Here is a 13,192-nt window from a genome sequence, read left to right on the forward strand (position 1 = left end):
TACATTGAGATGTATACTTGCACTTAGGGATCATTGATGATTTTCCTGCCCACAACAATGCAGACGTTCATTGAAATGCCCACCTAAAAACAGATCGGGCCGTCCGAAACAGTAAACCAGGCAGCCCTCGAGTTTGGTAGAATGGGACAGCTGCTGATTTACAGTGGATGTCCAGATCTCATTAAATAGTCACAGTCCAGCTGGAGTTACTAGGCTATATTCCATCTGCACAAAGAACCTCAGACATATGTTGTCAATATACTGTTCCAAATAAGAAATTCCATAAATTGGAATAACCTTTAACATCTCAGACATTTCGTTAGTGCATAAAAGTGAAAAACATACTATTTGAAGGTGTTGTTTGGACCGTATTCAAATTTCCACAGAGCCCCTCCATTGTTCACAGTTGGGTGGCATTACTGACACTTTAGCTTACTACCCTCTTATTTAAGGCATGTGTGGGCTGCACTTGTCCCTCCTCTGGAGCATGGAGGAATTACTCCGATTACTCTGCTAGTTTTTTGGTGCTACTTTTTTCTTTTTAGTCAAGGAATCTGGTTTGATTTGAGCATTTATATCGAACACGAATGCCCAGGAGCATCTAGGACTGATACCAGAGAGTCCAGTAAGGTTGCTGATGTAACTGTAGATGACATGTTATTTGGAGAAGAGCCAAGTTTTCAGCGATTTTCTGAAAGATAGCAACATATGACTATTATTTATGCCGACTTGGAGCGAGTTCCATGTCTTAACTGTCTCTAACAGAAAGCGTCTTCCACCCCAGCGAGCTTTCTTGAACCTAGGTGCTTGAAGATGTTTACCATGTGCAGATCTTAGACTTCTGGAAGGCCTGTACCAGTTCAGATGTTTCTTCAAGAGTTGAGGACCGGCCCGTGCAGTACTTTGAAAGGTGTATGACAAAAAACAACCTAGGCAACTTGCCTAGGTTGTTTTTTGTCATACAGTTTATTTCCCTGGCCTAGGAACTATTGTATCCGAATCTTCAGGGGGTCCTTGTTGAATACACGTGTACTTTGAAAGGTAGGCATTGGGATTTAAACTTAACCCTCCAGTCCACCGGGAGCCAGTGCAGGGCTCTTAAACCGTGGGAGACAGGCTGGGACCTAAGAATATACAGCAGTAATCTAGCTGCCGCCTTTTGAAGACACTGAAACTTCTCTAGATGCTGCTATTGGATACCCATGTTTGACGCGTTACCATAGTCCAGTCTTGACAAGGCTAATGCTGTAACCAGTGCTTTTAGTTGAGGTGAGGGTACTGATCTGATTTTTGAATGTCAATTTGTCATCAAAAATGAAACCTAGGTTTTTCACCTTTTCTACTGGAACTGGGAAGTTGCCCAAGCTAGGTGACCAAAATGATGTGTCAGAACCTAAAGGCAGAACCTCCATCTTTCCGCCATTCAATTTTAGGCAGTTAGACAGCATCCACAGGTTTACCTGCGTCATGCAGCTATTAAAATGCTCAGCTGTCTCTTCAAGGTTGCATGAAACTGACACAACTAACTGGGTGTTGTCAGCGTATGAGTGTGAGTGTGAGTCTTTCTGCTGGATCCCTCATGTGCCACCCTGTCCCTCCTCATCTCTGTGTTCCTCTTTCTTGCAGTGTGCTTCTCTGGCCCCCAATGCTCTATCTCGTCATGTGAGTCTGCGCACCCACCTCTGTGTTGCTCTGTCTTACTGGGTGTTGCTCTGCCCCACACCCCCAGAATCCATGACGCTCTGTCTCACCATGTGCTTCTATGCAAACTGCACCACCCTCACTACCCCATCTCAGGGTTGCTCTGCCATCAGTTTGCTTCTCTACCCCTCCAGTGCTGTTTCTGTCCCTCGTGTTACTTCTCCATCACTGTACTGCTTTGTCTTACTATGTGCTTCTGTGCTCACCCTGTCTCTGTGTTGCTCCGCCTCTCTGTGTCGCTGTGTTTTCCTGCATTGTTTTGTCTCACTATGTGCCCCTCTCAAGTTGTTTAAATGTAAATGTAAATGTGGGTGTACTTGTAAAGTGCACTGTGACGCCAAGGAGTATCCTGGCGCTGAAGACCGCTGGGGAACCCGTCCTGGTTTTCCCTGTGAGATGGTCCTTTTCTGGGTATCTCCAGGGTGAAACCAGGCATCCTTGGCGTCTGTGGGGGGCCATTGTAGAGATGAGGCAAGCTTAATGCCCAGAGTTGCCGAGTGTGTTCCCTGGTTAGAGTAGGCACCGAGGCGAGAATTATCGAGTCCGTTTAACCCTGGTCCTCGACCCTGCCGCGTCGGGGATTGAACCCTGGTCCCGGGCCGTTCTCTGATTACCGGTCTGCCGCCTCTAACAAGTGAGGCACACACCTCCTGTGTTGTTCCCTATTTTGTTTCTGCGTCCTACCACAGCTTTGTTTTCTTTACTATAAATAAAAAATCACATCATTCTGTAGGTGCGGACTTCCACGTTGAGCACGTGCACCTACAAACAGATGTGGCCATCTGTATCAATTTTTTGGGGGGTTTATTTTTAATCCTTGCAGCACAGCAACTGGGATGCTTAGCAGCATGACTAAAACTCATTTGCCAAGCCAGAAGTTCACAAAGCAAGACTTATTGGCTGTGCCAGTGCTTGTTTCCTAGTGTGTTATTCCCATCATAATATGAATTTCAGAGGGCAGTATTAGGGCTAGCCAGCTGAGTTTGTTTTGCAAAACCTTCCGACCTCCTTTCGACGTGCTGGAAAAAACAAGAGTGAAAATATTTTCACACAACTTTAAATGTAAAATTGGGAGCAATTACCTTTATGACTGTCTTCAGATTGAACTCCTATGGGCCCGATTCTGATGTCATTAGGAAAGCCTTTAGGACGACTCGGCACCGAAGGGCTTTCCGAACGACTCGGATCCGTTGGACTCCGAGCGAGCGATTTCTATGTGTATGTATGACTCACTCAGAGTCCCTTTGATTTCAATGCAAGTCTGTGTTCCGAACGCGAACAAAGGCTCCCATTTCTAAAAGGGGAGAGTCAGCGAAAATTGTGCACCCTGTGGCAGGCACCCCATGGTGCCTGCCATACTGTGCTGGTGTGAAAGGGGTCTACCTTGTTTATTCCCACGGATACAATCCGGAGGCCTCAGGTGGAGGTGGGCCTGCTACAGGCCCCCAAAGATAACTACGACAGCTGTTTCCTGTCGGACACTCTGACTCCAGACAGCTGTCGGAGTTGTGCATTGTAAATGCTCATTCAGAATACAATGCTATTGCGCTGCCCGAATCGGATCCAGATGACGTCGCGTTTTCGAACAACGTCGCAAACCGAGTCAGACAGTCAAGAAGCATTGAGAGCATTGTAATCGCTCATTTGGAAACTCGTCCAAATCGTTCATAGCTTCTGAAGCCGATTTTGAGAATCCTGATGCTGTTAGGAGCCTTTCCTAATGACATCGGAATCGGGCCCTGAGTTGGAAGAAGGGCTATACTTCCTTTGTGTGCTGTATGGTATACCAGTAAATTATGTTTTCCACGATAAAAAAAAATCCAGAGTAGAAATATTATGATGAAAGAAACAGCAGCAGTTTCACAGAACCAATCACAAAGAAATGTCTGTGAACTTGATGGTATTAAGTATTTCCTGTACCTGTTTTTGATATGCTGAGGTGAGCCGAGACACTTAAAGCTTCCATTGACCATGATAGCGAGTCTTGAGCAGAGGGCCTCACACTCTTCCATGCTGGATAATCAAAAGAAAAATATACAGAGTTAAAATGCTGAGCTGCAAACAGGCCATTTTCTAACCCTAACTCGTGCAAGGAGCAATTGATCTTCACCTTGTTTATTGTAAATCACCGTGCATACAACCGGTCATAGTGAAGCTGTAAATGTGTGATTGGCACTTGGCATCATTCGTGATCAAACATGAATACACTCTTCTGTGAAAATTACATCATTTAACACACATTCATGAACTGTGAAATACATGCTTTTCATTGCCATGTGATAAATTTTACTTAAATACAATATAGACATTATCATACATTTCACAAAGATTGTGTACTACAATGTACTGCATAATCGTGAAGAAAGGAGTAGCAGGAAGACTAAAGGCCCTCCACTTTAAGCCTTTTCTAAAATGGAATTGAGCGAGTGAGTGAGGCTGGCACTCATTTAGGGCAAGTGCTCTGCTCCAATTGATTTTGGAAAACATTTTCACCACATGGTGCATTTTACTCTTTAATTTCATTACAAGACCGGAGGCTAACATTAAGCATATTTCTTTTAATGCCACTTCAAGCAGCCATTTGGAAGTAATACATCATAAAGTAAAGATCTAGAATGTTGTACAAAAGCTGTGCACTTAGATTGATCTGCCTCTTTTAAATGCGGCTTCAAGCAGATAAGTACTACTTTTTGTCACTCTCACTAACCATGTTAAGATTACTTGCCCTAGGTTATGTATTCCTGTTTGTGTTGTAAATGTGACTGCTTTATGCATTTAGATAAACTGTTTAGATATATTTTACACTTTTTTTGTACTTTTTCGGTCTTTATCTAGCGAACAAATCTCTGCCGCCCTGCCCATGCGTTCCAATTTACGAAGACTACCCTACCCCTACCATTCCTAAATCCTAAACTGAGGGCAGTTCGTTTGCCGCTTTATACCGACCAATGGAGGCAAACAAGTCCTTCCGACACTGCCGACATTGTACCTTTAGACTTTAGGTACGCTCACACCCATGCCCGCTCCTCACCTTGCCGGTCGATGCGTCTTCACTGGTTCTGCTCCCTCCGACGTGAAGTGCATAACGCACGCATCAGGCTGAATGCGGAGCCAGTTTCAAGGGGAAAATAACAATTAAAAAAAGAGAGAAGTGGGAAAAATTAGGAAAGATTCGAGCGACCCCAGCACAAGTAAAAATAAAAAAAAGGGGGTCAGATGCCGTCAACAACCTACAAGTGCAGCGTCATAAAGCACGTAGCCAAGGCTACGCGGTAGCAACCAGCTGATCACTCACGAACTCCCGGCATCGGAGAAACACGACGGTTGGGACACGAGTGATCAGCTGTACCTCTCTACATGCCTGAGGCTGGAAAAGCCTTACTATTAATATTAATATTACCTTCATATATACTCATTTCAATCTGGACTAACTGCTCACCTATATATAAGTTTCAGCTCTTGAACATTTCCCTACTATAGAAGGTTTTAAAAAACTTTGGTGGTATTTATTACACCATGTCTGACATTGAATCAGACGATGCCCAGGCTCCTGCCTTCCCCATTTCCAATCTTGACAACGAGCAGATCAAGAAGTTAATCCAACAAGAAATGCGCACCTGCATGTGCGAGACCATCAGCCAGGTTATGGCAGGCAAGAGAAGCTTAATTGAAGTTGAAAACAACACCTCTGACCCCCCAAAAGGGGCGAAATGATAATTACACTAAAGGTGGGGGAATAAGGTCAAAGAAAAACAATAATATTGAAAGATTGAGCCGACTGAGCACATCGGGAGGTCCAAGAACCTCAAACTTATTGGGAGGTCAAAGCGCCTCATCCTTTAAAGGAGGACTAAACACCTCAAATTATAACGGAGGCCTACGCGCCCCAAAAATTACAGATGTCCTAAATGGCACAAACTACCAGAGTGCCCCAAGTGGCACACAATATCAAAGTGCCCTTTCTGACCCTCAAGAAATTGATTTAGAATGAAAAGGAGGCCTGAGTCAATCGAGTATATCCTTGAACTTGACCCAGATGAAACAGACCTAAAATTCCCTCTTTCAGAAGAAGAATTACCCTCCTCCTCTATAGAGATAGTAATTAACCCTCTGGGTGAGGGAATGTTTTCTTCCTACAAATACCAACACCCCAGGAACACACAATGGTGGCCACAGACCCACGTAGCGAAATTCATTAAAAGATGTGTAAGAAACCCCCTGGAAAGAGAGACACAAAACATTTTATATGCAGAATGCCCCAGAACTATGACAAGATAGGTCTCACACTTATCTTGAACCCAGAACTTATTAAATTGTTGTTTAAGTCGGGCAGGGACATAAGGAAGGGCATGGAGAGGTTCCTAAAGACATGTGAGGACTGCATGCTTCTCACACTAGGCCCTCTTTGTAGAATTATCGATCTAACTGAACAAAACCACATTAAAGGTATCCCTTTAAACCTCGAGCCACTGAGAGGATGGAGGCAAAGGACCCTGATCTTTCTGGGAAATGTGAATGCCGCAATTAATTCCGTGACGAGAAGGGTTGTTCTGATCAAGATAGACCCCAAACTTAGCGACATGGCTGATAAGGAGCATTCGGCTAACCCCAAAGGACTCCTCTTCAGGAAGGACATGATTAAAAGCCTGGGAAAATACATGGCAGCCTTTACTGCATTAGATAAGGCTCAAAGTAATATGTGCAGAGTCTTTAACCCTAGTATTCTTGCCAGGGCTGGCAAAAGGGGTCACTCTATCAACCGTCATTACAAAAGACCCTGTTTTAGACAGCGAGGTTTCGGACACCCCTACCAGGCGAACCTCTCCTCTTCATTCTACCCAAAGAGAAAAAGAGCTTGAGCTAGAGGTCAAATCTCCACCAACCTTCCAAGTAAGGACCAATTCACTTCCTCCTTCCTTTTCAGGGGGATAAAGTGGGGTCAACTGGATGCCAGACCCGGGTGATCTGGCAGTCAATGCCTTTTTCCAACCATGGAAAGCGATTTGCTGATATGCCTATCCTCTCTCGTGATGATCCAATGAGTACTCCAGAAATTGAGACAGGAGCAATGTTCGATTATTCTAATAACACCATTCTGGCCATCCCAACCATGGTTTCCGACAAACTTGGAATTAGTTTGCTTAAAACACCCTTTCTACTCCCAGCTTCACAAGACCTGTTAAGAGACATAGACGGTTGGGAACATTCTCTAGTCCAGAGCGGGACTTTGAACCTTCTTGCCTGGAAAGTGTCAGGAGATCTCATGAAATCACTAACATTTCGAGGCAGGCTTCAACACTCCTCCAAGAATCTTGGGCCAGGAACACACTATAGCTACAACAGCATCTGGAGAACATGGGTTCATTGGTGCCTGGAAAGGAACCTGGATCCCGTGGAGGCTCCTATCGTATATGTAGCAAACTCACTAGTGGAACAATTTGAAAGGGGGCTTACCTACAGATCAATTAACTGCTACTGGTCAGCTGTATCAGCAGGTCATGCTCTATTAAATGGGAGAACTATAGGAAAAAATACCATAATATGTAGAATCATGAAAAGTACTAAAATAAAACGACCCCTAAACCTAATTACCAAATACTTCGGGATGTCAAATTATTACTTGACCTTTTCTCTAACTGGCCCGATAACAGATTGCTAGATAATAAAAAACTCTCCATTAAACTAGCATCTCTCCCATGCCTAATATCTTGCCGTAGAGTATCAGATGTTAGGGCACTGGAAATAACTAACAAAATTTACGACGCCTTTGGTGTCAAATTTGAAATTATTAAAAGGACCAAAACCATGTTCGACACGATCTTCTACCCAAGATTTCATGCATGCAAAAAAATGTTTGTGGTAGATTGTATGAAAGAATATGATGCAAGAATGAGTGGTCATTGCACTACTGGCTTAAAGCACTACTTATTTCCTTTGTTAAACCCTTCAAACCCATTACTTCTACCTCTATAGCTAGATGGGTTAAATTGGCAATGCAATTATCTGGCATAGACCTTAATAGATTTAAAGCACACTCATTAAGGGGCGCTATGTTTAGCAAATCCTTTCGGAAAGGGGGTACACTAGATGATATCCTTAAAGCCACTGACTGGTCTAATTCCTACACCTTTGCGAAACACTATTGTAAACTTATTGAACACATGTCTGACGTAGTTCTACAATGCTACCCTCATACATAATGGTAGCTTTCGGTCTTGTAATGAAATTGCGATTCTCCTAATTCTCCTGGATTTCATTTAAGAGACAGAGGCTAGCATAATCCCAATCCTTCCCTCCTGGAAGTGGATAATAAGCTTCTAGAGGTTAATTGGTAAATACTAAACAGTATTAATACATTTTGTATATTTGTTTTTATTTAGATATATTAAGACGAAAGAAGGAACGATTCTGGATTCACTATTTATTGACAATCGTAACAATTTATTTTAACACATATTACCTTTTTTCAACACTGCACTTTTAAACATAGGGGGTACATGTGCAGATCACTAATCTTTTCTCTTTTTCACATAACTCTGCTTAGTTGGCTTGGGGCAGGGATGCACCCATAAAAGCTTGCTTCTGGAGATACAAGTCTGTCTACCTTTCTCCCAAGCAGCCTTGCAGCTTCAGCTACACTCTCGTGTTCGGAATCTATAAATTACATTAAGAGGAAAAGTGTAATTGTTTGATTACAGTAAAAACGTATTTCCTCGCATTTAAAAAAGGCAGATCAATCTAAGTGCATGGCTATTGTACAACATGAAAATTCTATTTTAGATCTTTACTTTATGATGTATTACTTTCAAATGGCTGCTTGAAGTGGCATTAAAAGAAATATGCATAATGTTAGCCTCCGTATCTTTAATGAAATCAGGATTCTCTGGTCATAATATTAGGAGAAACCAAATTCTTAACATTTTTTATCCAGAAAGGTAGCCATGTCGCAGGGAGTTCTATCTGAAGGTTAATGAAATATTCACATTTACCAAGGACTCTCAGCTGTGGCTGTTTGTCGCAGGGATGTTGCATAAGTCACTCCTAAATAAGTTTTCGAAAAAATAGAGAGGAATTGTTCATTTCAAATACATCTTGTGAAAAAGGGTGGCTAAAAAGCTATATATTTTGCATGCAGTTGTGAAGGGGAACCGATGCTCTAGAAAAGGAGAATTCTTTTATTCATCCCTTAATCCACCCAACCATCCAGCCATCATCCCTTCTTTCTCTCCATCCTTTTTTCCAATCATACATCCTTTTCTTCCTTTCCCCTCTTCCTTTCCCTTCCTCCTTTCCTCCTTCTTTCCCTCCCTCCTTCCCCCTCCCTTCCTCCCTTCTTCCATTTAATTATTCCTTTCCTCATCCTCCCACGCATCCTTCCAGCTCTCACCCTTCTTTCTCATCCATCCATCTTGCCTTTTCTCCATCTCTCTTTGCCTTTTCCAACCATCCATCCATCTTTCCTTCCTTCCCCCACCCATCCATTCATCTGTCCTTCACTTAATCCATTCTTGTTCGTATCCATCTTCCCATTCATCTATCCATCCATCCATCCATCCATCCATCCATCCATCCGTCCATCCATCCATCCATCCATCCATCCATCCATCCATCCATCCATCCATCCATATATCCATCCATCCATCCATCCATCCATCCATCCATCCATCCATCCATCCATCCATCCATCCATCCATCCATCGCTTTCCTCATCTTTCTTCTTCTGTGCATCTTACCCAGCAGCTCTATTACTGGTATTTATGAGCATCTGTTTGAAGACTAACATTTTGAATTACATTCAGAGCAGGAATAAACAAAAAATCAATAACAGTTTATGTCAAACACAACTTCCTTGTGTCACCCCCCCACCCCTTCCCCCGCTTAGGTGGGCATTGATAACACTCTTGGTCGTGAATCATGAAAGTGTATACCATGTATACATACAGCCTAGGAACAATCATATCTAATAAATCTATATTACAAAACCAGGTTTTTTAAAGTTATGGTTGAAACATTCTAGGAAATGAATTATTTGAGGATTCTAAGCACATTTCTGTAGTTCTCTTTTCCTAACAAAAGCACCAGAACAGGGTAATAATGAGAAGGTGTGTCAAGCTGTTCTTTAAGGTTTGTGAAACGGAACCATTGTTCACTTCATGTCTTCAGATATAAAAGAGGCATGCAAAATATCTGATATATCATCAGATGATTTTTACACTTATTAGGAATCCAAAACACAAACGTTTGATAAAGTCAATGTTTGGAACGGAATGACTCATGGATGCACAAGAGAACAAAGCAGAGAGAAATATAATATATTGCAGGAGATTGCACATTTGTGCATTATACCACTAAATTGTTTAAATTGATTTACTATTTTTTTTAAGTTAGGCACTTAAAAGCTTCTAAACAACTCCAAGTGCAGGTGACTCCTAAAACTTGGTAAGTCATTGACTAGTCCCAATTGGTGCACCTCACTTTTAGATAAAGCCACAATAAAAATGCATACAAATTGTACAGGTGTCATGAAAGACAGTTGTGAGTTGTGAGATGCAGTGTGCATTTGCACTACCACATGTGCAACTTTAAAATGGTGGCATGAATGTCATCTCGGCAAACTTGAGCTGCTTTAGCCCAAAGCTGCAGCAGGCACATTAATACAACTTTTTGCACATTTAAAAGTCTACTTACAACATTAACTAGATCCCTCGTAAAAGGTGCTTTGGGGCCCACGAGGCCTAAATGCACCATACATAGAAGTGAGACATGTAAGTAGGTGACATGCAATCCCTCTGCAGTAAAAGAAGTTGAAAATGGTATTTACTTCAGAGGCCTAAAGAATCTTGCCATTTACCATGGTCTGCATTGTGTCCACCCTGCCTATCTTGGTTGAGGTGCCAGTTAGTTAACCACCTCTGCAACATTTTAAACAGTATTAGATATGAAGTAATTTGTGAGCATAGTTGTCTGGTTAAAGTGTTTGATTTTAGAAAGGTTATCTATCTCTGCCTATCCCATGCCCTCACCCAAAATGGTTCTGCCAGGCCCTGGTGTCACACAGTAACTTGAATTAGATTTCCCTCACTCCAGAGCAGCCCAGGAAAAGATGTGGATGATCCTTAATAGATACTTCCTGGAAAACGAACGTGGTTTCCTGGGCAGCAGCAGTGTTGGGAGATCTATACCAGTAGGATAAGTGGAAGATAATCAAAGAACACCCCGCACTTAGGAACCATCTGTTATCACTTAACGGAATGTAAGGGGAAGGCTGAGAAGGGGAGACAGGTAGGCATTTCTGCAAAATGCATGCGTATGTTAATAGAAGAAATAGTGTGAGTCTGCCTTTGAAGCTGTTTTTTCATGGGCCATACTGGACATTTCACAGAGAGGGGTACATGAGGGATAGTACAAGATTCAGCAGATGTGTCCACTAGTGAAGAGAGTGAGCCATTTCAGATTATTGGACAAAATATTTGATGGGCATGGGCAGCTTCAGAATTGAGACACATTACTCCCACTTTTGACTGATTAAAGTTTGCTGAGAATACTTTAGCAATAAGTCACACGAATTGTCAGAAGGGTCCAGAATAGGCACTTCGCTAGAACTAACAATAAGTTAACCACAATATTTTGAGGCTCCTTCCAACTAGCAAAAAGATCAATGACTTGATATTGGAGAAGCTACATGAGAAATAGAAAGGTCTGGTATCCTGCTTTCGCTTGAACTAAAAGCTCTGGAAGTTGTTTTTAAGAGGGCTGAGAAGCTGGCTTCTTAAGGTACACAAGGACATTCAGGGCAAGAGGGCACCTTGGAGAAAGGAATCAGCAATCTGTGTGAAACTGGACTTTTAATTGTGGAGCCTGATGAAGCCAGGGCGGAGAATTCTGACTTTCGTTGGACCTCTTGCTTCAATCTCACAGATTCCCTTTTAAATGTGGCTGATGTCCTGTTCACCATATTACAAGTGCATTATACGCTATGCTTGTGAATTACACCGGTATCAATTCAAAAATATTGGAAGATGTGTTTTTTGGTCAAAAATATCTTCACTACAAACATTTAGTCAAACAGAAAATGATGCCATTTTTGTATATAACATCGTTTTTAAGAATATTGTTGTATTTATTATTTAATATAGTTGTACTTTAAATATATATATATGTGTAAGTTAGCATATTTATTGCAAGTATTAGTAGTAGTATAATTATTCTAAGTACTTCAAATATAGATTGTACATTTTAATATGTAATTTAATTATGTTTTATTTAATTGATCAATTATAAACTAGTAGCAGGATGCTGTGTTTCTAGTGGAGTAGGAAGGAAAGGTAATTAAATTATCATGTATTTGTGTAATGTTATTTTTTATGTAAATGACAAATTTCATTGAATAATCACTATGAAAATTGCTTGATTGTTTAATTGTTCATTTATTCTTTAAAGTGTTCCTTGTTAATTTTAACATATACTGTATTTTTTAGAGTTTAACTAGGTATTTGTATTTTAGTAGTGGGTTGCTGGGTTTGTAGGGGAATAGGGTGGGCATTTTGTAGGGGAATAGGGTGGGCAGTTATTTAAGTTATGTTTTTGTAATTAATATTTATGTTATTTAAATGTTTTATTGATAATTTATTGGATGCTTGTTTAAATGGATTATTTATATGTAAATGATTTGTTTCATTTGAGTTGTGTATTAATTGATTGATAATTGTATTTAGGTAGTATTTAAATTTTTTTATTGTTCTAGATATTATTATGTTTCTAGGTGTGTCTGTTGAAATTCTTTATTTATTTGCTAATATATATGTATTTTTATTTAAATTTACATGTTCTTTTTATTTCTATATCATAAGATTAGACATGCCTGGTGTGGCGTATGCCAACCTCTTAATATCATGACTGTTGACAACCCATGGCATCTGGCGCCACCCATGGTATCCAGTAACCCTCTCGGACATACACTGTCTTTTATGGCATTATGGTGGCTTATGGTGGCTTACTCTTACCTGCTGGTGGTCATCTCTCGCTTTATGATGTGTACCCGTATAAAAATAAATGTGGCTCTGGCATGACAATGCTCATTCTTGGCCTCTTGTTTACTCACTTGCTATAAAGGTGTTCATTTATGGTGAACTCATGGTCACACGTGGCATAATGGCAGCATGGCAGCCTTTACCAAGATAATGGTGACCACCTTTGACACAACAATGTCTCTGGTATCACGGCGGTCATCCCTTGCCTAATGGCAGACTTGGATATCATATTGAGAGTTTTTGGCATAATGGTTCCCACCTGTATTAGGCTGTTGACACCCTTAGCATACTGGTGCCCCCATGCATTATGGCGACATTCAAATAAAGTTAGCCATGCTTAATACAATGTTGTTATTCTTGACACAGCTGTGAAGCAGTATGTATGCCTATGTGGGAATTAGCAACAAAAAAAACGGTAAGAGGATGCTTTTTGGACCAAAAGTGTATCTTCTAAAAACGAA

General features: G+C 41.2%; 1 protein-coding gene across 1 annotated transcript in view; it reads right to left on the reverse strand.

Moving 5' to 3' along the window:
* The window catches only part of ABCA13 (ATP binding cassette subfamily A member 13), a 2,590,787-nt gene that overhangs the window by 142,084 nt on the left and 2,435,511 nt on the right, over window positions 1-13,192 (reverse strand). Inside the window, exon 48 of the mRNA XM_086964984.1 lies at window positions 3,622-3,714. Within this exon, the coding sequence (XP_086821110.1) occupies window positions 3,622-3,714 (93 nt within the window). The remainder of the gene's footprint in view (window positions 1-3,621; window positions 3,715-13,192) is intronic.

The sequence above is a fragment of the Lissotriton vulgaris genome, chromosome 4_1, assembly GCF_964263255.1.
Source record: "Lissotriton vulgaris chromosome 4_1, aLisVul1.2, whole genome shotgun sequence".
Lineage (NCBI taxonomy): Eukaryota > Metazoa > Chordata > Amphibia > Caudata > Salamandridae > Lissotriton > Lissotriton vulgaris.